Genomic DNA, 27,516 nt, shown 5'->3' on the forward strand with positions numbered 1-27,516 from the left:
ATATTATTATTATTTCAGGGATGCCTGGGTAGCTCAGTTAAGTGTCTGCCTTCGGCTCAGGTCATGATCCCAGGGTCCTGGGATCGAGCCCCACATCGGGCTCCTTGCTCAGCAGGGAGTCTGCTTCTCCCTCTGCCTGCCGCTCCCCCTGCTTGTGTGTGCTCTCTCTTTCTCTGTAAATAAATAAAATCTTTAAAAAAAAATTTTAATTATTATTTGAAATAATATTTAAAATAAGTTTATATTTTACTACTTAATAGGCTGTCTAGTTTGGTGATATTCATGATGAGAGAATCTACTTTTCCTACTACCTTGGAGCCAATGAGTCAGGATTGATAGTAAGCACTGGGAGAAAGCATATTGTAGAGCAAGTCATAATTGTAGGTTTAAACTTAATTCCACCAGTAATTGTGAGACCTATTGGCAAGTTACTTCACTGCTGAGCCTTAATTTCTCCATCTGTAAAGTGGATATAGCAATATCAGCCACAAGAAAATTGCTTTTAAAATTAACTGATATATCAATAGATGTAGAAAAAGCATTTCACAAAATTCAATGCCATTCATGAATTTTGAAACTCTCAGTAAACTAAGAATAGAGGAGAACTTCCTCAACTTGATAAAGAATATCTACCCCAAAAATGCACATTTAACATCATATTCAATGGTGAGAAACTGGAGGCTTTCCTACTAAGATCTGGTACAAGGCAAGGATGCTCCCCTCACAGTTGCTTTTTAACATCATAATGAAAGTTCTAGCTAATGCAACAAGATAAGGAAGTAAAAGATACAAATATTGGAAAAGAAGAAATAAAACTCTCTTTGTTACAGGTGGCATGATCATCTATGTAGAAAACCTGAAAGAATCAACAAATAAACTCCTGGAACTATTAAGACTGCAGGATACAAGGTTAATATACAAAGGTCAATTGCTCTGCTATATACCAGCAAACAGTAAGTGGAATTTGAAATTAAAATCACAGTATCATTTATTTCAGTATCCAGAAAAATGAAATGCATATAAATCTAAGAAATACGTAAAAGATCTATATGAGGTAAACTACAAAACTCCAATCAATGAAATCAAAAGAACTAAATAAATGAAAACATATCTCATGCTTATAGATAGGAAGACTCAATACTGTCAAGATCTCAGTTCTTCCCAAGATATTGGGAACTAACACAATATTGAAGGACAAGAACAAAGCTGGAGAACTAACTCTACATGACTTCCAGACATACTATAAAACTACAGTAAGTACCACAACGGTGTGGGATTGTCATAAAAATAGACAAAGAGATCAATGGAACAGAGATCCCAGAAACAGACCCACATAAATCTAGTCACTAGATCTTTGACAAAGGTCCAAGGCAATACAATAGAGAAAAAATAATATTTTCAACAAGTGGTGCTGGAATACCTGGACATCCACATCATAAAATATGAATCTAGACACAAACCTTATACCTGTCACAAAAATTAACTCAAAATAGATCGCAGCCTTAAAACTATAAAACTTATAAAACTATAAAACTCCTAGAAGATTACGTAGAGGCAAACCTAGATAACCTTCAGTTTGGTGATGACTCTTTAGATGCAACACCAAAGGCACAATCCTTGAGAGAAAGAATTCATAATCTGGACTTCACTAAAATTAAAAACTCCTGCTCTATGAAATATAATGTCAAAAGAATGAGAAGAAAAACCATAGACTGGGAGAAAATATTTTCAAAAGATATAGCTGATAAAGAACTCATCCAGAACATATTTTTAAAATTCTTAAAATTTAACAATAAGAAAACAAACAATCCAATTTAAAAATGGGCCAACGGCCTTAATTCATATCTCACAAAAGATATACAGATACGCAAAAAGCGTATGGAAAGAAGTTCCACATCATATGCCATCAGCGAAATGACAGGTGTCTTTACACACCCTATTAGAATGGCCAGAAATCTGGAATGCTGACAAAACCAAATGCTGACAAGGATCCAGAACAGGAACTCTCAGGCACTGCTGATGGGAATGTAACATCATACAGCCTCTTTGGAAGACAGTTTTGGTGGTTTCTTAGAAAACTGAACATATTCTTATTATATGATCCAGCAATCATGCTCCTTCGGATTAACCCAAATGAACTGAAGACTCGGATTTTCACACAAAAACCTGCACACGGATGTTTAGAGCAGCTTTATTTGTAATTGCCAATACTTGGAAGCACCCAAGTTGATGTCCTCCAATGAGTGATGGATAAATAAACTGTGGTATATCCAGAGAATAGAATATTATTCAGTGCCAAAAAGAAATGAGCTATCAAGCAATGAAAAGACCTGGAGGAGCCTTAAATGCATACTACTAAGTGAAAAAAGCGGATCTGAAAAGGTTGCATGGTATGATTCCAACTACATGAAATTCTACAAAAAGCAAAACCATAGAGACAGTAAAAGGTTCAGTGGTTGCCAGGGGTTAGAGTGAGGAAGGATGAATAGGCAGAGCATACAGGATTTTCAGGGCAGTGAAACTATTCTGTATGATACCACAGTGGTGGATATATGTCATTATGCATTTGTCCAAACCCCACAGAATGAACAGGACTAAGAGTGAGTCCTAATGTAAAGTGTGGCCTTTGGGTGATTATGATGTGTCGATGTAGGTTCAACAGCAGTAACAAACGTACCCCTCCGGTGGAGGATGTGGATAAAGGGGGAGGCTGTGCATGTTTCAGGGTAGGGGAAATACAGGTAATCTCTGTTATCTTCCCCTTAATTCTGTTGTGAGTCTAAAACTACTCTAAAAATATAAAGTCTTAATTGAAAAAAAAAAAAAGATGAGCTGAGGTATTATGTGTGCAAAAACTAAGTAATCAAGCATTTAATAGAATTTGGTCTAGGCTTTTGATTAATTAACTTTCTGATAAATAATTAGTATCCAGCCCTTTGAACTACTCAGAAGTCCATCATTCTTTCCTTTGTTACATTATTTTTAGTCCAAAACGTTTAGAGAGATGGAAATTTTTCAGTGACCCAGATTTTAAGTGTGGAGAAAGAAACCTGATCCTAAAAACACTCCATTTGAGCCAAACTGCAAACTGTTTCTGAACGCTATGTCAATGTTGATCTTTTATTTTAAAACTGTTACATAATGACATCAACCAGCCTCTTATATTTATGTTATTATCTTATACTATGTTTAAAACATTTTCAAGCTGAATCTCAGAGTATTTTCTTATGAGTTAGTGATTTTTTTTCTAAGGAGAGGAAACCATTTTGTCTGATAAATACCAAAATAAGTCTTTTTTATATCCTAGAATATGGAATTGCAAATGGACCATAAACAAAGACAACAAACTTTCTTCTCTAAAGTAATATACACAATCAACTTTATAATTTTCTGCGTATTGATAATGCCAATATGCACCGGGAGAAGATTTGAGGAATACTCCCAATTAATGAAGTTTGACAGAAAAGAGCAACTATATAATATACCAGACAGTCCTATTATTGATTGTTCACTGATTTAAGTTTGAAAATAAAACCAATTTTTGCCATTCCTTTGGTTAAAATTTAGGAATTTGCTATTACTAAAAATTTCTAACGTGGTTCAAGAATCATTATGCCTTGATCAGTATGTGTTTTGTGTTTATTAATTCTATTATATGCCAGCTTTAATAAATTAGTTCAATGTACAATGAAAGCCTGTGATCTTTTACACAAACTTAAAAGCACAAATGCATTAACTTTTACCACACAGTTAATGCTCATTTTATCAGTGGCTCCCAGTTATGTTCTGAGACAAGAATTAATTCAGTCATCCCATTATATTATACACATCATACACTGTGGCAGGAGGATCGTGTGGTTGTGCACTTGGAGCTCTAAGCCTCAGCCTCAGTTATTATGCCTCTAAATAGGGATAATGATAACTACCCGTTAGGGCTGTTATCAGGATTAGCTGATAATTTATGTGAACCACACGGGATAATTTAAGGTGAGTATAACACATTTATACACAATAAATGTTAATTCCCTGCTAACTAGTTTAAAGAATAGAAGGACTCTCTATACAATGTCATCATGTTAGCAATGACTCTTCTCTAAGGATTTAGCTAAATTCATTTGTTGATATGAGTGTGTGTGTGTGTAAGGATTTGGAAGTGTACATAATTACTAATTTTAGTAACTTGATCCTATCTATCAGGGGTGGCTAGTTGCTAACTAGACGCTTATAAGAGACTTCTCAGTGGGTCCAAAGAATATGTGAAGGAGACCCTACTGACAGGATTACCTGAAGCTCTCGGTTTCTCTGACCACTGTCTTCATGGCAGCAGATGCTGGTTTTGAGCTTCAGATGAACTAGCAACTGTACGCACGGTTTCAGCGGCTCTTCCTCAGATATAAAATGGTTCTAAGTGAGCTCAGCAAAAGTAAAGTTTACCTACGTGTTTCCAGAGACCAAGACCCTTTCATACAGATGAGACCAACATTTTGTCATTGTGAGCCACTTCTGCTACTTTATGAATTTTAGGTGAGCCAGAGGTTTCTAGCCTGGACTTCTTGGCAGAGGGTAATTCCACAGGAAGGAAGATAAAACAGTCCTTCAATCTAAAAATGAGCTTGCATATACCATGATTTAGTTGAGATAAACTCTCAATCTGTATTAGATTCAGCACTGAGTGGCAAAATAACTCATTTTTGAGCCATCTTTGGAAAAAAAATACATATATATATATATATATATATATATATAAGTATACATATATATCTAAATTAATACCAATTTAGTTAACATCTGGGTATTATGCCTGACTTCACTACATAATATTTGTGTGATCCTAAGTCAGTCATAACAATTCTCAGGGTTTATATTAGGGTCCAAATCTGCATATAAGGCCATCTTTACATTAAATAATTTTATTCCAACTTTAAGTTATTATTGTTGAAGTCACATCCACAGCAAGCTAGATTCACAAGCATATATTTAGTATAGCTAGGGAAATATTAAGAATTTAGGAAATTTGATTTCATTATAAAACATAAGCATAAAATAATTAATTCTCAGTCCCTTCAACTGAAAACTTAATTTGACTTTAATAAGAAGTATGGCTTCAATATAACCTTCTTCCCATAGACAATTTGTTCCAATTTGAATGTAGACTTTCCAAACAAAAACTCCTAACAGTGTTTGAAAGTATACCCTTCACTTCTATTAGTCAAGATTCTCTGGTATTTTGGAGGTAAAAATTTGTACCCCAGCATCTCTTAGAATTTCTCTTATGATAAAAGTGAACAGTGCTTTATCTAATAGAAAACATATTCTCATTCAGCCCTTCTAAGATAATGTTTCTACATTTATTTTGCTATATCTATTTAACTATTGAGCAATACAAATAACCCAGTATTGCTTCCAAGTGTTCCTACAAAAAAGCTAATACACTCGGCAAGTCTGGTTGATTATCTCAGTGGTCGTAACTTTAGACATTTAGAAAATCTTCCTGTCTTCCTGAAAGACTTTCAAAGAATATTCTAAAAATCCTTTCCTTTTGCCTAGAAAGCATTTTCTGCAGATATAGTCAGTTCTCATGAGCTTTTTTTTTTTTTTTTTTTTTTTAAAGCATGGACTCTGTACAACTCCCTTCAGCCTTTGAGATTTGTAAGATTTGGATTTCACTGTACCTTCTGTGAAAACTAAGCACTAAACCTCCAAAAATATACCCTTTGTAAGAAAGTTGACAGCCTTTTTTAAAATTGAGATCATGTACTTTCAATTAGCAATGTGTTAAGTGTGCCCACACATTTTTAAAATTAGTTTTTTGCACAGAATAATTCATAGAAATTTATTATAGAAAATACAAAATATAAATAAGCCAAAATTTAAAATCCTCCATAATGCCATCAGCATGTCAGATTTTTTTTTTTCTGGGCAGAAAGAGAAATACTTGTGTATTATTTTTCAAATGGTGTCATGATATACATATCTTTGTATGCTGCATTTTCCACTTTACATCAAACTGTGAAGGTGTGCCTTGTATAGTATATACTGGTCTTTACCATCATTTTTAATGGCTGTAAAATATTCTGTGGAGAAGACATATAATTTATGGCCCCCATTATTGAAAATTTCAATTGTTCCCAATGCTTTGCTGTTTTATATAAACACCCCTGCCTACAACAAACATCCCAATACATACATCTTTGCTCCCTTGTCCAATTATTTCCTGAGGGAAATTCCCTAGAAACAGAATTGCTGAGTCAGAATTTAACCATTCTTAAAATTTTTGATATATCTTACCAACTTCCTCCAAAAGGTTGAACAAATTTACATTTCCATCAGCAAAGTCTGAGATTACCTATACCCAAAATCCTCACTGAGCTCACTCCTCTTAAGACTCACCAATTGCTTGCTAAAAAATAGTTCTAGTAAGCCTAAACATTTACATACTTGCTGGCAAAACAAAGCAATACATTCTCAAAGTGGACACTTAATTTTTTTTAATTCTGCTATCTTTTAGGAATGCTGTTTATGTTTGTTTTTCCTTAATTTTTTCCTAAAATTAATGAAATGAGGAAAGAAAGTTTTTCTCCTTTTTTTCCCTACTCTGTAAATAAGGGCTCGCCGAAGATAATACTACAAGTCCCAGTTAAAAACTATGGAGAGACAACAATCCAATATACTCAGAAATCTAGGGATTTTCTTCCATACCAAAGCAAGCAGTGGGTTAACATGTGACTGACCCAGAGTTCACTGCCCTCATTCACTGGTGAGGATGTGCTTCCAGATCCTGAAAATTAGTGACAAATTGTGAGATGTAAGCCACTCGGAGGGATACTTTCACCCATCCATGGATCCATTCATCCATCCTTCCACTGATCTATTCATTAATAAGTATATATTGAGCTTATATACCACACAGGGTAGAAAGGGGTAGGTTTATTTATTCATTCACTCAACAAATATTTATTAAGTGACAGCTCCATGCTGAACACTATTTTAAGCACTCAGCATCAAGGTCTGTGCTCTTCAAATACACTTCAGGAGAAAGCCTCGGTGTGCTGGTCACAGTGAATGACACATGGTTTCAGGTTACCAAAAGTAATAGGAACACAAGAATCACACTAATTATTCTCTTCCCTAATTTCAAACTGAATTTAGAATATACCCATGTCAAAACCATTCCATAAACAGAAATCTTTCTTGGACCAGAAAGCTTTCCTTAGTTTGAAAGCTTTTTATTTTTTTCTTTCATATCATTAGAATTCTGCGATGCTTTTTTTTTTTTCTCTACATGAAAAATAGTTTCTAATAGAGTTTCAGAATCTTGTTTTCCTCAGGATCTGCTAGTTTTATCAAGCATTTCACCCAAAATAATATTTCTTCTGTCAAATATTTGGCATGATTTTTGGGTAATGTTCCATGACAGCTGAATGAGTATACACTGTCAAAATGCATCCTTTCCCCCTATCTCTATAATTAAATTTAAAATTAACATGCTGCTTTCTCATGCTTCGTTCTGTTACACTTGCCTCAATTTCCCTTGGTTCTGAAGCCTATTGGTTATGAATATGTATTAGCATTTGCTGTCAAACCCTGTGAACATCTTATGGAGCAGAAGATTAGATATGTTATTTTAAAACAGATGCATCAGTTTAAATCATCCCCTGCAATGTTCACCTACCAGTGAACTTTCATGAGAGACTGAACAACAGAACAGGAGACACTAGTCTGCCAGCCAGGGTTCATATAGCCTTTTTTTTCTTGCTTCAATGAATTTTAGTCAGTATTAATTTCATTTACAGTATAATAGCAACAATTCAAGAGCTCACCAGTCTGAACAGAGTTAAAATTCCATGACTAACAAAGACACACTGCCCAACCAAACTTTGCTCTTCATATCCTCTTTCTAGAAAACTAATCTCCCTTGGGGCACTTGGGTGGCTCAGGTGGTTGAGCATCTACCTTTAGCTCAGGTCACGATCCCAGGGTCCTCAGATGGAGCCCCATGTCAGGCTCCCTCTCCCTTTGCCCCTCCCCCTGCTCATTCTCTCTTTCTCCCTCACCCTCTCTCAAATAAATAAATAAAATCTTAAAAAAAAAAAAAAGAAAGAAAAGAAAACTATCTCTCCACCCACATTTACCTGCCAGAGGGATGCCCTTCCCTCAGATGGCAGCTTGGATGTTACTTCGTCCAGGAAGCCTTCCAGGAGGCCCCTCCCCAATGCAAGCAATGTGTTCTCCCAATACTGTTCTTTTCCTCAGGGCACGGGGCAGTTAACAGAGTAACTGCGAGTTCACTTATTGGCATACCCTTTTGTGAGGGAAGGTCCGAGTCTAAGTGGTTTTCAACTCCCACAGGATAGACATCACTAAGTGCCTGTTGCTAGAATGAGGAAATGAATGAATATATTTTTAATATGCTCTTCCATGTTGCAGAAGAGATGCTTGTCTGTTTTACTAATAACTTCAAGTTTGAGAAGGAGGCCAGAGTAATGAACAATGGTCAAGTTATAGAATAATACTGTATAAAATGTGGGAAAATTGGAAGAATTCTAAGTTTAGGGTTGTTCATGATGAGAAAAGGGACAAAAATGGATATCAGACCACTCTGAGCAATGTTCTGACTCTGCCCAAAAGCTCAAATGGAACTGGACAAATCCCTTCATTTAGATTTTTGTATCCTTGCCTGTAAAATGAAGGCAGGAAATTATGTCTCTATAGTCTCTCTCTTAACACTAAAACTCAGTGAAAGGAAGTTGATGGAGAAGCACTACTTAGTAGACGATCAAAGTATTTATAAAAAGCATTGCTTTTAAATTCAGCATTGTTAAACACACATTTAGAGCAGTACCACAGAATTTGTACGTTATTAAGATATACTGACATTTTAATGACATTTATCTTTGCACTGAATTATGGTATAGATAAGGTGCCCACAAAGCCATTTCTTCTGCCTTACCCAGCTACAAGCACAGTTCTATTTTTCCGTAATTGAGACCTCGATACACACAAATACACACATTTTTCATTTTAGAATATGATTATACACTGTTCTGCAATTTTCTTTTTTTTTCACTGAACAGTAAATCTTGACAATTTTATATGCCTGTCTTATTCTTTTTAATAGCTTAGTAGGCACACACCATAATTTATTTACCCATTCATTTATTGACAAATATTTGGGCTGTTTTAAATAGTCCATTTTACTGACAATATTACAATGAATATTCTTATACATATATTTTTTTCTGCACATGTCATTATTTAGGATAGCATATCAAATTGAATTGCTCCTTCAAAAAGGACACATTTGATACATTTTACATTTAATACATTCTGGAAAATGGCCTACCAAAAAAAGCTTTGACAATTCACAGTCTCAATAATAGTACCCATGTCCCGGATTCTTTGCCAACAATATAGATTAGTAAACTTTTTAATCTTTGCCAAGCTGATGAATGAAAGATGAGGTCTTCTTTTTTTTTTTTATTAGAGTTTCAAATCAAATTCCTAATAAGTTTGAGGATCGTTTCACACGATCAGTGATCACTTGTGTAGCATTCTTCCTTGAATACATAAAATATGATAAAGTATATAAACATAGTCTATGTAGAATAGAACTCGATGTGATATGTATATGTGCATTTATGGGTAGAAATGAATAAAAAATACACTGGAAAGATGCAACATGAGAGCAGTTACCTGGACCAGAGCAGTGCAACATGAAAGCAGTTACCAGAACAATGGTAAAGGGGACTTTGATGTGTGACTTGACTTTTTACAATGAGAATAGTGTATTCCTTCTAACTTTGCTTTAATAACAAAGGGACTGTTAAATAAATAGGAATCATAAAGGTGAGTGAAATTGTATTTCACTGGCTATAATCTCTTTTTCTCTCCCTTCTGTTTTAAGAAATAACCCTACGTCTTTATGTATTGTATCCACTCCAGGTGTTTCTCTACCACCTTGAAAAATTTCCCTCAGCTCGGTCTTAGACACTCTGCTCTCTCCTCCAGACAGTTCAGCAGCACCTATGGTCTCCGCCCTCCAGGATCTATGGATCTCAACTGACTTCTATCTGCCTGCCTGACCCTTCTACTTGGCTTTGAACAAATAACAGTCTTGTACTTAGTCAGGACATCTGCAATGAGAGGAACAAAAAGAACATGCAAGAAGCTACGGTAAGAGTGAACAGAAACGTGGTAAGGTGTTAATCTAGCCTGGGTGGTGAGAGAAGACTTTCTTGAGAGAATGGTATTGACATATGAAGTAGGAGTTTGCTGGAAAATTGTGGGGGAGGGGGCAGGAATATTCCATGCTGAGCCCAGCACTCGATACATCCTAAAACAGAAATACTGTTAAATCATTCAAATAACTAAAATATGATTGTCGTGACTTAAATAATTTGGGTAAAGTTCCACTGCTGGATAATCTTGTGACTGATTGGTTGGAACCATAAATCCAGACTAAACACCTGTGGGGAGGCGGAACCAGATTGGATGAAGAGGTAAAAATTCCCTTGGAAAGGAATAGATGTTACGTATTCTTTACAGTGCTAGGGAAGAATGTAGAAAAAATAAGTTTCAAATGAGAGTGAAGGAAAATATTTTCTGGTATCTCTAGGGCCAAGAATCAATTTGGTCTCTAAGGTCTGGCATGTGTGCAGAGTGACCCCTAGACCATATAAATGTGGTCAGAAATGATGAAATGGAACAAGTTAGTAGGATACCATGAAAAAGGTACAAACAAAACAGCATTGTCCAATAGGACTTTCTGCAGTGACGAAAATGTTCTATAATCTTAACGATCCAATATGATAACTACTAACCACATGTGGCTACTGAGTACTTTAAATGTGGCTGATGCCTGTGAGCAACTGGATCTTTTCTTTTATTAAATTCCTATTTTATTTCACTTTAATTTAAATAACCACAAGTGGTGGGGTGCCTGGATGTCTCATTTGGTGAAGTGTCCGACTTGATTTCGGCTCAGGTCATGATCTCAGGGTCGTGAGACTGAGTCCCACGTTAGCTTCCACACTCAGTGCAGAATCTGCTTGAGATTCTTTCCCCATCTTCTCCTCCCCCTGCTCTCTCTCTCAAATAAATAAATAATTTTTTAAAAAGTTAAATAAATAAATAACCACCTATGGCTCACGGTCACCATACTGGACAATGCAGGTCTGGTCTCAGAAGTGTTGCGAGAATTAGGAAAGAAGGTGTGCACACATGGAAGGTGAAGGAGTAGAGGAAAAGGGTGTCCTTGGTAGTCCTCAGGAGAGAATGTTGGTGTCCAGAGAGTCAAGATATAATAAAGGTCATATCCATGAAATGGTGGGAAGACATGATGAGGAAGGAAAAGACCCTGAGGGACTTTGTGGAGGTGTGAAGCCAGAGCCTTGGGGTAAAGTTGGAAATCACACAGGGACAATCCAGAGGCTTCTTATTTCTAGCAATGGAGCTGGTGGGATCTTGTGTCATCATTGAGTGTGCTATACTTGGTAACAAATGACAAACGTGCCATCAAAATGGTACAAATTACAGTTCTTTAGTTGTCTGTTTTCTTCATGTTTCTTTTTTTTAATTCTCAGGAAATTTGAAAAAGTAGGCCATGCCCTTCTACAGGTCTAGTGAAGCTGATGCACTACAAATGAATAGCAACAGACATTCTGCTGTCTTTCCCTCACCTTTATAACAAGTTTTTGGTTGCTTTCTCTGCTCCAGTCCCAGCCAAAGCTCAAGGTTGAGATATTTGTTCACCTAAAGCACTCTTCATCACCCTCTCTGATCCAGATCAATTTTTAGAAGCACCTGCCCCAAAAAGCACACAGAGAAATTGGAAAGGGCATGAAGCTGTTAGAACTTGTCACAAAATTCAGCACAAAGTCAACAGCGTTCAAGAGGAGCAATTTTTCATGTGTGTTGACGCATAACTTCCCTCGCCTGTGTCTTGGTGATGACATTGCTTGCTAACCTCAACCGTGAATGCTAGCAAGTCAGACAAAACCTCCAAAGCATCTCTGTCATTTCCAATTGTGCCAGCAGCAGTGGTATTGGATTTGCTTCATGCCATCACCTTAATGCTGGGGGGGGGGTGGTACCCACGGGGCTTTGCTGATTGCTGCTGCCATCAGAAGTGGGTTTTTTGATTCCACTAAGAGAGTTGGGATGAGACGTGCTGTGTGGCCTGCTGCCTTTGTTTAGCAGGCCATGAATTGACTGAGGCTGCTGAATGCACAAGGTACTATATAAGAGTTATAGATTAAGCTTTACCTGTTTACTTTCTCATAAGCCTCCACTGAGATGCCTTTAGAACGGAAAAGATAATCAAAAAAAACCACAATAGATTATTCTTATCTTTTCTTTTTTTCTTCCACCTTTTCTCTGCATTGATTTTATTATAGGAGCTGTTGATTATTTGCTGATTGCACATTAATTCCAAGTTACCAGGGCAGAGCGCCTGTGTGCTATCAGCTTAACATGCTTGCTTCGTTAATGAAGTCCTTATCCTATTGGATCCCTGTTCCTTAAAGCAACATCTCAAAGAGAGGCTGCCTTGTGGCCAGTGGCAGCCCTGCCATACAATGCGCTGGAAAGTTGACAATCTGTCCCTGGGCCCTCGCTCTGCCCCACGGGGTAATTCAATAAGTATTTTTGAGTTTTGTTCTCCTTGTGTGTAAATGGAAAATAAAAATGTCTACCCCACCTACATTCCAGGCTGGTGAGAGGATCAAATAACCTAATACCTACAGAAGTGCTTTGTAAAATCTTACCATACTTAAAAGATAATAAATTTTTATTCATCATTTTTACCTCCACTGATTTCTAGAAAGAGTTTTAGTTCAGCTACAGCGAAGGTACAGAGGCAGCTGAACCATTAAAGCAAAGATAAAAGAACAGGAGCCATATAATGAAAATAGCAGATAATTGTTCCAGAAAAATCTACGTTAAGAATAGTGGTATCAATTGAACACTAAATTTTTTTTTAAAGATTTTATTTATTTATTTGAGACAGAGAGAATGAGAGACAGAGAGCACGAGAGGGAGGAGGGCAGAGGGAGAAGCAGACCCCCCGCTGAGCAGGGAGCCCGATGCGGGACTCGATTCCGGGACTCCAGGATCATGACCTGAGCCCAAGGCAGTCGCTTAACCAACTGAGCCACCCAGGCGCCCTTGAACACTAAATTTAAACCTCCTGGCAGTTAAGGCAAAACATTGTTAGGCACATGACTCGCCTTCATCTATGAAATGAAGCATGTCGGTTTATTAGGCGAGACAGAACTTTTTTCTGTTTTCTGGGCAGATGAGACTGTTTTCTGGGCACACACCTGTGTACACTTCCAGCTGCCCTTGCAGTCGGAATGTGAGTCCAGCTCACGAAAACCTTCCCTGCGTGCTCCTTCATACTCTCCCTCCTGCTACTAGCTTGATGCATGGCCATCACGGAAGGTGGGAGAGGGAAGGAGCCTGGGCACCTGAATCCTTACTTGGAGCTGCCGACCAATTAGAAATATCTACTTTCTACTTTATATGAGCAAGAAATAAACCTCTATTATGGACGAGCTATTATATTTTTTTACACAGTTTGCACACCCTATAAAAATAAAGATTTTCGGGGCGCCTGGGTGGCTCAGTCGTTACGCGTCTGCCTTCGGCTCAGGTCATGGTCCCAGGGTCCTGGGATCAAGCCCCGCATCAGGCTCCCGGCTCCGTGGGAAGCCTGCTTCTCCCTCTCCCGCTCCCCCTGCTTGTGTTCCCTCTCTCGCTGTGTCTCTCTGTCATATAAATAAATAAAATCTTTAAAAATAAATAAATAAATAAAGATTTTCTAATTTGGGACTTTACTGGATAACAATGTATAGAGTTTTTACTATCAGTTTTACCTTAAAAAATGTTTAAATGATCTTCATGGACTATCTCATATTTTATCAGAAGCAAGCAAAATCTAATGGTTCTGAGAAAGGGGAATAAAACAAAGATGGGGGATATTATTTGCATTGGGATGGTAATGCCTGGAATAGAAAAGAAAGAAGCAAGAGACAAGAATACTTCTGGAACATGAGACATGTCCAGGAAGGCCTGTCTGTTTGGGGACCTTACTAGTGAAGATACAGTGAGCATTGAGAAGGCTGAGAGAAGACTGGAGCCTTAATGAACTGGGGGAGGCAGTTTAGAAAGAAGGACAAATAAATAAGGGAAAGGTAGGAAAGAACTTAACCAAACTTTCTGTATTCCCTTAAAGTCTAGGCTGCCTGGCAGGGTCTCAGAACCCTCAGCTTTGTCCTGTGGGAGCAAGGAAGAGTCATTCATTGGGTCTGCTGTAGAATCTGTCTATAGGCAGATTCTTGGGAATTTTATAAAGACAATCAAGCATGAGTATATCATAAATTCTGTGGATTTAATCATTTTATTACATCTTGAGCACAATTTTCAGAACTACGGAATTGCCTCCTGAACTTCTCTAGGCTTTTCAGACTAAGTTAGCATAAGTGCACTGTATAGATTCTATTTGCTCCCAAGATAGGTTTGTTCTGAGAACCTCCCTGAACTTCTCTGGGGACTGCCTCCTGGGATTTTTGCTCTGCCTCTCTCAATGTTTTGGCCCTTCCTACTTTGAGCATAAATAGCTCTCCTTTTGCATATGGTTTAAATTTCATTTCTAGCTATTCCAGCTAAAGATTTAGTCGGGCTTGGGCAAATGGCAGCATGGAGTAGACAGGGTAGGACCAGCCCCTGGTTCTGGGCCCAACCTTGGCCAGAACAGACATTTCAGGAGATGATATACAGACACAGTTGCTGTTGGAAGCAGGTCAGGACGTAACCCAGTGAGTCCAGCAGTGTAGGCATCTACAGTCCCAGGCCAAACAAGCAGCAAGGCATCAGGGACCAAAGAACAGAGTCCTGGCATGCAGAGGTCAACAATGGAGAATTCAAGGAAAGAAATGCTCAGAAACCTACATAGCCAGACTCTTAGAAGAAACTCAATACATAACAGGTTCCAGGGGGGCTTTTCCAAAACTCAATTTCCCTTGGGCCAGAATTTCCACCTTAGGCATTCCTATAACATCATCAAACCACAGCCATCTTTCTTTACATAGTAGCTAGCTTTTGAAGTATCTAAGAAAATGTAAAATATGGTTGACATCAAAATATATGAATGTCCAGAGACCATGTCATTTCTCTAAGCATTGCAAGTGCAACAGGAAAGTTTGAGTAACAACCATTTTACAATTCTATGAATAATACAAATTTCATTGCCTTCAAGTTGATATATGGCTTTTTGGACACCGTCACTTGAAAGAAAATGAAATCCACAAGTTACTTTTCTAGTATGTCTATCTAGGTAATTTCTTTGTTCCAACGATAAGGATTAATTTAAAACAAAATAAAGTAAGATGTAAAAAAGTAAAAAATAAAAAAATAAAGATGAGGATAAAGACATCAATTAAAAGCTTTTGAGTGCTAATAAAATAGGAAGTAGGAAATGGAAAAATGAACGCTTTGTACTCTTCTAAGTGAATTTGTCTTTGCAACTCATCGCTTCCACTTCCTAGCACACCTAAAAGGAATGCAGAAGCACAGTTGTGTTATTCAAAGTTTAACTTTCGTTAGGAAATGTATGAGTTAGAATCAAGAGAATGTTAGTGGCCATGTGGTGCAACCGCTACTCACTGAATATAATACCTATGTTAACTGAGTACTTACTCTGTGCCAAGCATTCTTCCAAGGATTTTCCAGATACGATCTTACTGAATCTTCACCACAACCTTATTATCCCCACATTAGAAACAAAGGAAACTGAGGTCCAAACGGCTTGAGTGATTTGCACATAGACACATTGTAAGAGGCAAAACTGGGATTTAAATCCAAGAAATCGTATTCCTAGAGCTCAAACTGTAAGTGATTCCAAGTCATTTATACCGTCCTATGATAAATGTAAGCACTCCTTCCTTTATTCCTAAATGCTACTACTAAGATTTATATGGTATGTGTATTTCCTTTGGAAACATATGTGAAACATTCAGTACACAATTCAAAGACCCAACTTCCCTTTTTTCAATTAAGGATAAGGACTTTATCTATATCTGACAACTTTTCAGCCCCAAATAAGCAATCTGGGTACCCAAAACAAGATAAGAGATAAAGGGACCTAGTGCCAGAATCTTGGCATTGCCAAGAGCATGTCTTTAGTGACTGGAGTACAAACCACTGACTTTAAGGTCCCGTGTTGCTGGACAGCAGCTGACGGCGATTTTTCCTTTTACAGCAATCTACACCTGTGGACTGTGGGCCTAACGCTCATGACAGATGGACTGAATGCCACTGAAACCGCTTTGTGTATCATTGTCCTCTAGGTCTCCATTCTGGGCTTGGAAATCATATTGTCTCAAGGGCCTAACTCTTAGTCCTGGTGGCACATTTGCCATTAGATTATTCCATTCTGTGTCTATTGAGTCTGTTAAACATGGACAGACTTCTTTTTCTCTGGAAAGTACGTCTGCAAAGCTCAATTCCTTTTTTAAAAACTGTCATTAGATTTTCTAGGTCCATGTAAGCTCTGAATTGCAATCTATTCACCCTCCGTAATACCTGCTTTTCTAACTGGTAATTTCAAAATAAGTGATCCAGTCTTCGAAACATTTAAAGTAAAACAAAACAAAACCAAAAAACCAACAGCTCGAGATTGATTATCCCGTTTCATTGGGTTCACTCTAGGCTTATCAGTGGTTCGAAGAGAACACCCACCCCCACCTTCTGCAGCAGTTTCACTCTCTAATATACTGACTTTATAATGTCGACTCTCTTAACCAGCCCTAGAATTCAGATTCTTTGTGTTCTTCGCAGAACAAACCACCACATTTCTGTTCATTCCAGAGTCAAAGCTGTCATAGTCTGCTGTTACGTTTCTCTGAATGTCCTCAAGCTATCAAAATGTTTGCTCTGTCTATCGAAATATGCCAAATTCATTTGGGGCATTGGACATGAGCAACACTGAAATTTTGCAGACAAATGGGATTGGATGAATAGCAGATATATGACAATTAAAATGAGAAAAGTGTAGGGCAGAGGATGTCTTTGCTACTAAATATGATAGATTATATTATAAAGAAATGATTGATATAAGTAGGATGTTAATTTATCATTGCAGGTAGAATCGAACTTGTTATGCAAAACAGGACATGGCAGACTTTTTCAGTAGTTAGCAACATTTTGGGGGAGAGATAAAAATTAATTTTTTTTAAAGATTTTATTTATTTATTTGAGAAAGAGAGAATGAGAGACAGAGAGCATGAGAGGGAGGAGGGTCAGAGGGAGAAGCAGACTCCCTGCCAAGCAGGGAGCCCGATGCGGGACTCGATCCCGGGACTCCAGGATCATGACCTGAGCCAAAGGCAGTCGCTTAACCAACTGAGCCACCCAGGCGCCCTAAAAATTAAAATTTATGCCAATTACAGACCAATATAATTGTCCCATTTCATCATGCTTTATTAATTTCAAGGTGGTATTCCAAAATATTGTATGTCTGTTTCAAATTAATGTGGATATTCCCAAGCACCCTCGGAGGGTCTTCTGAAAGCCTGAGAACATATTTTAGCAAACATAATGAAGTAGAAAGGATGGAGGCTCATGTCCACCTAAATTCCACAGCATGAAGGAGCACTTCTTCCTATTCACATGAGAAATTAAAAATCATTTTGATGTATGCTGTTTACTATGCATAGCTGCCGAATTCAAATTAATTAAGATAGAGAGAAGGAAGTTATTTATAGTTAAAATTCCTAAGGCCTGTTTTATATATAGAATTAAAAGGATAACTTTAAGTTTCATTTTGATGAGCATTGCCCCAATATTTACCCAAAAAAGTGGGAGACTGGTCTCTCGCACGGGATCTTGGGACAATAAATTGCCAAAATTAGCTTTGAAAAGGAGTTGAGTCACTTGGAGTGAAGCAGGGGAGAATGTTTGCAAACTGCCTATTTGCATTTCCAGAGTTCTCCTTGAATGTTCCATGCAAGGACAGTTGTACTGGGAGTCACCTTAGAGGTCTGATGTTCCCCACTCACAACCACAACTTCCAGGTTTCCAAAACTGTGATGATCACTAAGAAGAATTTTGTCAGAGAATTAATCCTTCCTTGATGACAATGATATTCAACAGCAGCAATTGCAAACTAAATAATATTAGTTGGCCCAAAGAACTGAGGGATAAAGTTACTCTGGTGTTAAATTCAAGCCTGACTGATTCTTTTCAATTCCCTGTTTTAACCATTGAATATATCAACAATTTTAAGAGAAAAACCTGTTTCACCCCAGTCTTCATGAACAATTCAAATTCTCCAGTAGAGAAGATTAAGGCTTACCTCAAAGGCACTCTGTATTTTGCAAAAGTCGCCCACACTGAGCTGGTTTTCAAGCAGGGCTGGGCAGGGGCCTTCATCTGTGGTGGCACCTCCTGCCCTCCCAGGGCTCTTTGACCCAGGCTGTGGCCCCTTGTTCAACTCAAGCGCATTCTGGTAACTCATAATGGCTTCACCCCTTTTCAGCTGCCTTCAACTACTTTGACACTTTTTTTTCCCCTTCAACAGGTGCCTTTGAAAAGAAACCCAATTTAGCAGAATTCCAAAATGAAAGCACATTTCAAGGCAAACAGTGAGAAGGCAAAATGTTCAAGGCCAAGAGGTAAGGAATAAAAGCCCTCAACCCCCACCCTTCTTTAATTCCACAGTTTACTTCCAAAATCTGTCGAATCCTTTTAAAACCCCCCTCCTTATATTCTGTTTAATCTGGCTTGATTGAAAATGCATAAAACTTCCCCCATGTTTATGCCAACTGACAGAACCACAGAAAGCATCTTCTAAATCTCATTTTAAATGCATTAGAAAAGCAACTTCTCAAAATCTCTTTGGCTAACCTTGCTTCTATTAACATATTGGGGTTTTAAACTCCATTTTCTTGTAGGACGCAGATGCAAGACTTCTGTCCCAGTGAAGGGCTTGTCTCTGAAGGCCACCTTCCCAGCAATGTGGAATTCTTTGTTTTCATCTGTTCCTGCTGCCTTTGTATGTTTCCTGGCAACCAAAGTCAAGCCAACTCAAACTTTTCCTTCACCACACCCCCCCACAACTAATTACTGACCTGACAGTCTGCATATGTGATGTGAATGTTGGTTTTTTTTAAAGGACAATTCAGCTCACTCACTTTTAATTAAACTTCATTGCTATATTATTAAAAGGTAAGTTTTATAAATATATTTTCTATGAAGCATGCTATATATTATGAGATAATAGGATTAGCCAAAAGAAAAGAGAAATGACATTCTGGAATTGTATGTTTTCCATGTAGGAAACATTTTATTCTTAATTAATAAGGATCTGTTCCTTTACCTTCTCTTTTCTTAGTTTCTATGTATCTAAAATGGGGATATTGTTCAATTCATTGAATAGAAGGGGAAAAACCACAGCATAACATGATAAACTTTGTAATAAAACCACTTAACAGTACCGTCATTGGCTCAGCTAATACTAATGAAAGGGAAGAAAAAAAAGAAAAGTTAACTTTTTTTTTGAGTATTTACCATGTGCTAGCACTACACTAAGCACTTTGCATTCTTTTTCTTGTTAAGCTTTACAATAACCCTGAAAAGCAAACAAGATCGCTGTCCCCACTTTACAGATGAAGAGGCAAAGAAAATGCCAGAAGCCACAGAGTTAATAAGGTATGGATTATGGCAGGGTGGCTCCTGAGCTTCAGAGACTGCTCTAGGGATAGATGTTCTCTCTGTACCTTAGGTTCATCTTTGTAAAAATTAAAAGTTGTCACTCGGTATTTTCTAAAGTTTCTTCCAGCTCTATCATTCTATGGGCTGGTGTTCACAAGACCCTTGGTGATGCACAGTACATTCCCTAGAACACAGAGAAGGAAGCATCCTACAGGCATTCCTGTACCAGTTGGAAGGAAGGAAGGAAGGAAGACAGGAAGGAAGGAAGGGAGAAAGAAAGAGAGAAAGAAAGAAATGTCATTCACGCATCCATTTAATTTATCCATCTCTCTGCCCACGGTTCATTCCAAAAACCATTTATTAAGAACCTACTGTATGTCACGTCCTGAATTGGACCTTGTGCCTGCACCTGAGGGGTTTACAGGCTTGTGGGAGCAATTACCTGGTTAGATCATCTTTCATGCCAATCCCAACCTCTTGCTGTTTACAGTGCTGTGTCGAGAAAGATTCTGAAATCATAGGAAAAGAGTGGCATTATAGATTACAGATATGTATCACAGGCACAGAAGGGCAAAGGGGGGCATGTTTACCACAAATTTGCCTTTCCTGTTAGACCTTCATGTAAGTTAGGAGAATGTTTGTAAGCCCTAATATAAATTCCCCTAAGTTATCTCACATAGGAACAAAATAGGTCTTTTTACCATCCTAATTAGAAAATTAATATAGTTAAAAGCAGCTGGATCAGTCCCACAAATGTTTGTAAAATATTTTATAGTGATATTCTGGAGAGTTGGGCTTTGTTCAGGAAGAGACACTAATGAGGGAAAGCTGAGAAAATCGAAAAACCATTTTCTGAAGCTGTCCTGGGAGAGGTAGGTATCCCATGGGCTAACGATGCAAAATTCTCTAATTATTCTAAGACAGTCAAAACGCCTGGCCTACTTAGCTTCCATAAAGATGCAGCTCTAAACATTTCCATTAGTCAAAACAGGAAAGCATAATGAGCAGCTAATAAATTACTGCAGAAGTTAATGAATTGACACAGTTTTCTTTATGTAAGATTACGGTGTTAGAAAGAATTCTTGATTGTAAAGTCTTAAAGGGCTTTAATGTTTTTTGTAACTGTGTGGTTAATTTTTAGGTTAAACTTCCAAGGCACTGTAAAATCCATAAGTAGTCTCTTGACTCTGCTGAAATCTACCTGCTTGTTTGCCATGAATCAATTATGATTGTGTAAAAGCCTGCCACGTGGCCAGTCCAATATCGGGCTCTATGGGGCAATGTGCAGGGATGAAGACAGTGTGTGCTCTGGAGGAGTGGTCAGGAGAGAAGGCTGGCAAACTTGGGCACCCTTGCCCCCTTCCCCCGTAGGGACCCACCGACACTCACCAGCACAACGGAGCGTTCCCTCAGGAAAGAGGGCAGAGTAAGCGGACGAACCCACTGACCTGTGCTTTCTTTGGAACCTTGGCACTGAATCATTCTCCCCGCTGAGCACACCTCCCTCAGGGTTCTTATCAGAATTCCCGGCTCCACCCCATACTTTATAACCACCCGCATAAATGTGGGCCTCATCTTTCCTCCAATTCCCCTTCCTTTGTTTGCCCTCCCTCACACTGAAGCCAATTCTTCCTGACGTTCTTCATCTTTGCCTAGAATTCTCCCTCCAACCCCTCACTGTAACAGGAAGCAGCTTTCCCTTTCCAACCCAGTTTTCCACCCAACCCTTCCAAGTCAAGGCTGTCCCCAGTCCCTGTTCCTCAGGGAATCACAGAAGGGTGTCCCCCTGGTATCGTGGCTTCTTGAACCCATGCCTTCCCCACATGGCCCCAGTGGCCAAACACCCCACAGCTCGGGTTAAACACAACCCCCTGCCAGAGCCTGAGGGAAAGCACTAGGCTTGCCTTTGGCAACTTTTAAGCCCTCAATAAATATTAGCTTCTTTCCTTCCTTGTTCCTGATCCTCCCAGTTAGAATTAATTACTCCTCCCACCCTGCAATCACAGCATTTTGTTTATACTTTAAGCACAGCACTTTTTCTTTCCGCTTTGCAGTATAATTAGTTGCCTGTGTATCCCTGTCTCCTACTACGTTAACTCCCTTAAGAACAAGGATGATAGCTCACTAAGGCTCTAGACTTACATCGCCAACACCGAGCTGTGCATAAACCACACGACAGTACGGTACATAAAATGGGCTGGACGGAAAGTGAGCGTCACGCATAGCTTTGAGTTTTCAGGGAAGGGTCCTGGGAATAGATGGCATTGAATCAGAAACACAGGCAGAATTCCATGAAAAATAAAATGAATGAGGGAAACAAAATTTAAGATTGGATCCTCAAAGCGTTTAGAAAAACCATTTAAGCGCTTTTGAAACATAGCATTTTTTTATACATACAATTTCTACGTAAGGTGGAAATGTGTGGAGACCCTATTCTGTCCCAGACACTGCTCTAGGCACCAGAAAAGCAATAATGAATGAGACCCACCCACCATTGCTCAGAGACACAATTAACAGGAAATGTTGGTTTTAAATTAGTCCTACCTTTTGAGGAAGCAGATTCTCAGTTAAGTCTGGGGCAACATAATGTTTGCCTTTTTTGATCTGCCAAACAATGTCCAAAGTAACAAAACTGTATTTTCATAACAGCACTTCTCAGACTGTTCAAGTGAACACTTTTTGTGAACACTTTTGTGAACACTGAGAATTCACAAAATAACGATATCCTAAAATAACTAAATATATAATTCTGCAATACACTGCATATCATAAATTTAAGTTCTGGTTGAAGCAAGCAGTGGCAGCCAAATGTAAAAATATGTGGAAGTGGAATGTAAAATTAAGAAAATTCTAATTATTGACAAGTATTTCTACCATTTGAAAACGTGCCTTCTACCACTGTGATTTTCTTGTACCAGTAGACACATAGGATCCACTGAACTGGATATTGAAAATCACCGCTTAAATAATTTCTCAAGTTCAAAGGGCGCCTGGGTGGTTCAGTCCGTTAAGTGTCTGCCTTCTGCTCAGGTCATGATCCCAGGGGTCCTGGGATCAAGCCCCGCATCGGGTTCCCTGCTCTCCTTCTCCCTCTGCCCCCCTCCCCACCCATTAGTGCCCTACTCTCTCTTTCTCTTTCTCTCATCTCTCCCTCTCTCTCGCTCTCTATCTCAAATAAATAAAGTCTTAAAAATATATGTTCTCAAGTTCAATCTTTTTATACAAACTCTGATGGGTATTCCTGACAGTTAATCACTTTTGAACACCTCTTTGCTTTAACAAATCCTTCTCCTTGAAATTCCTTGTCCATGCCGAAAGTACCTATGGGCTGGTTGCCAGCCGGGCTTTCACTGGGGAGCCACTTTCTGGGCGATTACTCTGAACTAGGTTACCAAATTCCTTTCTGTTACCTCTCTGAGAGGACACTGCAGTTTATTCTACTAGGAGCTTTAGAACAGTTTGTCAAAGTCACCTTGATATTGAACACTTGCATCCATGTATAGAACCACTAAAACATAGTCATAAAATCATTGCATGAAAGGAGTGACTGGAAATCCAGTAAACGTTTATTGATTTTCTCCGTGAAGAAAGAGAGAAAGCAAGTAGGTTGAAAATGAAAAATTATTGTGTTCCAAAGACTGTTAGGCACTTTCACAAATGTTATTTTATTTAAACCTCATGATATCTGTGCAAGATACTTAATATTTTCCCACTTTTTTTAATAATGATGGAACTAGACAAGATTAAGTACCTTGCCTAACCTTACACAACTTGTAAATTGCCTAATCTAATAATACCATGATATGGTCTCTGCTAAGACTTTACACCAACGATTTCATTTACTCTGATATCCCATGATGTGGGAACTCTTATGGTCACCATCTTATAAATGAAGAAGCTGAGACTTCATCTTTAGATGATTAAATAACTTATCTAAGATCACCCAGCAAAGAAGTAGCAAAGCTGTAATTGAAAACCCAGATCCTTTTATGTGTAAAACCTTATGCAGCGCAATCTGCTAAACACCAGGGTAAATTCGATTCCAGTTTGGGAGCTGAGATGTGTAAAAAGTGAGGAAACAGAAAACACGCACTAGGGGCACCTGGGTGGCTCAGTTGTTAAGCATCTGCCTTTGGCTCAGGTCATGATCCCAAGGTCCTGGGATCGAGCCTCGCATCGGGCTCCCTGCTCGGTGGGATGCCTGCTTCTCCCTCTCCCACTCCCTCTGCTTGTGTTCCCTCTCTCGCTGTGTTTCTCTCTGTCAAATGAATAAATAAAATCTTAAAAAAAAAAAAAAGAAAGAAAGAAAGAAAACACGCACTAGGTAATGAAGTCAAAGGAGTTTAGAGTTTGGAGTCAGAATATCAGAGTCAAGTCTTGGTTCTCTCATTTTCAGACCCTATGATGCTGGGCCAAATCGAATAATGACTCAAAATAAAGATAGCAATACTACTTATCACAGAATTGTTTTAAGGTTAAAATGAGATAATACAGTCAAAGCTGTATATAAATTATAAAAACGTTATACACATGAATTAGCATTAATATTAGTACACAGTCAGAGGAAGGCAAATTCCCTGCAAACTCCAGGTAGGAGCTCATGGAGGGATTGGAATATGGTAACTGTAAAACAGAATGAGCAAAATTATCCACATTATGATATTTTGTATTGAAAGTGAGATTCTATAATCATTTTCACTGCTTCTAAGAAGTTCTTACATCTAAATTCATCCCATAAAGAACAATGACCTATCAATTTTTTTTCAAGATTAGTTAGTAAATGCAATTAGTGTGTGTGTATGTGTGTGTGTGTGTGTGTTATCACTTTGAAAAAATATTTTCTGCCTTAGGATTGCTAATGGCAACTATCAAAGTTTTCTCTAAGAAGACCTGGTCTGTTTGGCACTGTCTGAATCTATTTTTAATAATAACAGAAATAACTTTTTCCCATAACCAAAGCAGTGTAACAATTGTGTGTCATAACGTGACCTTCTTAGACAATTTGAGTGCCCAAGTCCCCAGAATTAGATGTTTTATTTATAAAGCATTAAGAACTTTTTTTCTAGAAGGCAAGTGATTTTAATTCAATATGAATTCTCTGAATGGCTTAGCCTCAGGGAAGATACTACATATACATATACATGTACATATACAAGGGAGACAGAAACAGAGATTGAGAGAGGAGACATGTAAGAGTGTGAGACTGGGAGCTTCTCATACAAGTTGACTCACAAGGGAGGACCATGGGCAGCCATAGTGCTTTGGATGAGCACTGATCACACACTGGGGTGGTAGAGGTGAAATTTGGAGAAGGGATACAATACAATAGGACAAGAGTTCCAAGGTCAGGGTCAGGAAACCTGGATTTTCATGCAGTCCCTGCCCAGATCCATGTAACTCTAGACATTTCTCTTTTTGGGGCTTCAGTTTCTACAGTCATAAGTGGAGACAACAATTCCTACATGCCCATCTCAAACACTTGCTTTGAGGTTCAGATGAGATGTGGAAATGCAAGAAAGACCGCTTATGTATAGAAACGTATGCTGCTACCACACTTACTATTATTAAACTAATATAAAATGTAAATATAATCATTATAATAATATTCTTATTGAGCACCTAGCACAGCTAGCTTGCTTGGCACAAAGTAAGCATCAAATAAATATTTATTGAATGAATGTTTTAATAAAAAGGAGCTCAAAGAAAAAGGAATGAATTGGCATTTATATGTATTTTTTTATCGGTTGTATTCATACATTTCTTTTTTCCTGGGCCAATCCTCCACTGATCACAACCACCACCAAAAAAACCCTAAAAAATCCATACTACTATGAAAAATGCTGCCACTTCACCTTTGTTTACTCTAAGAAATTCTGTCGGAAAGCAAAGGGAAAAAAAGGCAATAAAAAGGAATTCAAAACTTATAAAAAGCAAAGTTCTGAGACAAACTGTACTTTAAAAGATTGAACGCTGGGATCCCGAGAGAGAACACTGCCTCAGTAAATATTTCCCACAGAACACAGTGCTCCCAAACATGGTGCTCTGATGAAGAGCCCTAAAAACCAGGGGGCTCTATTTCTCTGTGGCAGGAGCAGTTATAGTCAAATTAATATCGGAAGTACACTCCTAAATCAAGTTGTTCTAAGTGTACTCACAGAGAAGTCATCTTACAAAATGCAGATGGAGTTTTGCAATCATTGCCTAGACCAAATGCTGTCAGAGAAAATGGGTCTTAATTTACTCAACATATTTTGATTTTGTAATTTTCAAGATTAATTTTTGCCAATGCCTGAAAAACATAAGGTCCTTTAAAGAAAAGCGTTAAAAATACACTCTCGAATGAGGCAGGGAGTTACACATATGTTGAGCAGATGGTAGGAATGCTGATTTTGTGTGTTCATGGCCATCTCAGGTGTGTGTGTGTGTGCCTGTGTGCATGTGTGTGTGTGTGGTGGAGGGCACTTAGCTCAGGGAAGACTCCATCCCCCTATTGAGAAAATGCAACAGTGGTAATGGTCTAGTACATAAATTTACCAAGCAGGATGCTGCATTTAGGGAAGTGAGTCAGGTCTCAAGGGAAAAATGATGCAAATTTATGACAATAACCAGCTGTGTGACCTTGGGGAAGTTACTCAACTCCTCTGGTTTCAGAATCTTCATCAGTAAAATTAAAAGATTAAATCACATGATCTGTAAAAGTCCCTTCCAGTACTCAGTTTTAAAAAGGGGGGAGGGGGAAGTATAAGAATGTTATGGGCTTCCCAGGAAAAGAAAAGATGCTATATTCTAGGTAATGTTGCTGCATTCACACTAGCAGTAAGTACTTTTTTTTTTTTTTTTTTAATGATGACCATGAAATCATCACATGGATCAGCTAATGGATCCATCAGCCAAGCATCTCTGCACCTGGCAGACCCTGAACCCTGCACTACCAGCTTCTCTTGTTGGGTTACCAGTGGAGATTTTCCCACTTGATAATGGCAAATGGATTCTCTGAAAAGAATACAATTTAAATGTAGTTGTTTATTCACCTCCTCATTCACTTTCACACATTGATACTATTGCCAAGCATAGTGTTCAGCACTGCTGATATAAAGAGACAAAGACAGACCAACTCTCCTAAAGCTTATAGTCCAGTAGGATGAGATAGATGAATCGGTAAAGGATTATTATACAGTGCTATACTCAACAATAGTGATCATATATATTATATAACAACTATAAGTACACACACATACGTAGATATTATTGCACTATTCTTGCAGTTAGTATAGCTTTAAAATTTTTCAAGCTAAAAGTTAAGAGTGAAAATTTTGGGATTGGAGCTCAAGCAGGTGAAGCACCACTGCTGCCCGGCTGAGTTTATGAGGACAGCCTTACTCAGGGAAGCCGTTGGCTCTGGGGTCAGTTCAGCTTTTATATCTAGGAGTCACATAGCCTAGCACTCCTGCTCTCCACTGAGGTGCCTGTGACAGTGCCCATTTTCCAAAGGAGCCTGTATCTTGTAATTTGCTTGTTTCTCAGAGTATTGGTTATTTGGTATTATCTTTTGCAACAGTGAAGTATAGATGCTTGAACCATTTCCTTGGTCAGATTCTCATTTTCCTTTGTTCTGGTATATATAAGCTTATAATTCCCAGCGTTAATGTGGCAAGGGCAAGTTTACAAAAGATCAAATGCCAAGGCATTTCTGAGGCTCAAAAAGGCTACTAAACGAGCCATTAACATTCTCCTTCTAGCTGTCTTGCAAGCAATTTGGGTTTTCTATCCAGCATCTCTTTCCTGCCTCTGCCTTGCTCATAGAAC

At 38.3% G+C, this 27,516-nt stretch overlaps 1 protein-coding gene across 1 annotated transcript in view; it reads right to left on the bottom strand.

The window, feature by feature from the left end:
- The window catches only part of WDR49 (WD repeat domain 49), a 143,395-nt gene extending 119,607 nt beyond the window's left edge, over positions 1-23,788 (bottom strand). The window contains exons 1-3 of the mRNA XM_034998459.1: positions 20,153-23,788; positions 18,904-19,060; positions 18,353-18,581 (exon numbers count right to left, since the gene is read on the bottom strand). Of these exons, the coding sequence (XP_034854350.1) occupies positions 18,353-18,514 (162 nt within the window). The 5' untranslated portion in view covers positions 18,515-18,581; positions 18,904-19,060; positions 20,153-23,788. The remainder of the gene's footprint in view (positions 1-18,352; positions 18,582-18,903; positions 19,061-20,152) is intronic.
- Positions 23,789-27,516: the final 3,728 nt, after the last annotated feature.

Source organism: Mirounga leonina, unplaced genomic scaffold, assembly GCF_011800145.1.
Source record: "Mirounga leonina isolate KUSES-001 unplaced genomic scaffold, KU_Mleo_1.0 Mir_115, whole genome shotgun sequence".
Classification (NCBI taxonomy): domain Eukaryota; kingdom Metazoa; phylum Chordata; class Mammalia; order Carnivora; family Phocidae; genus Mirounga; species Mirounga leonina.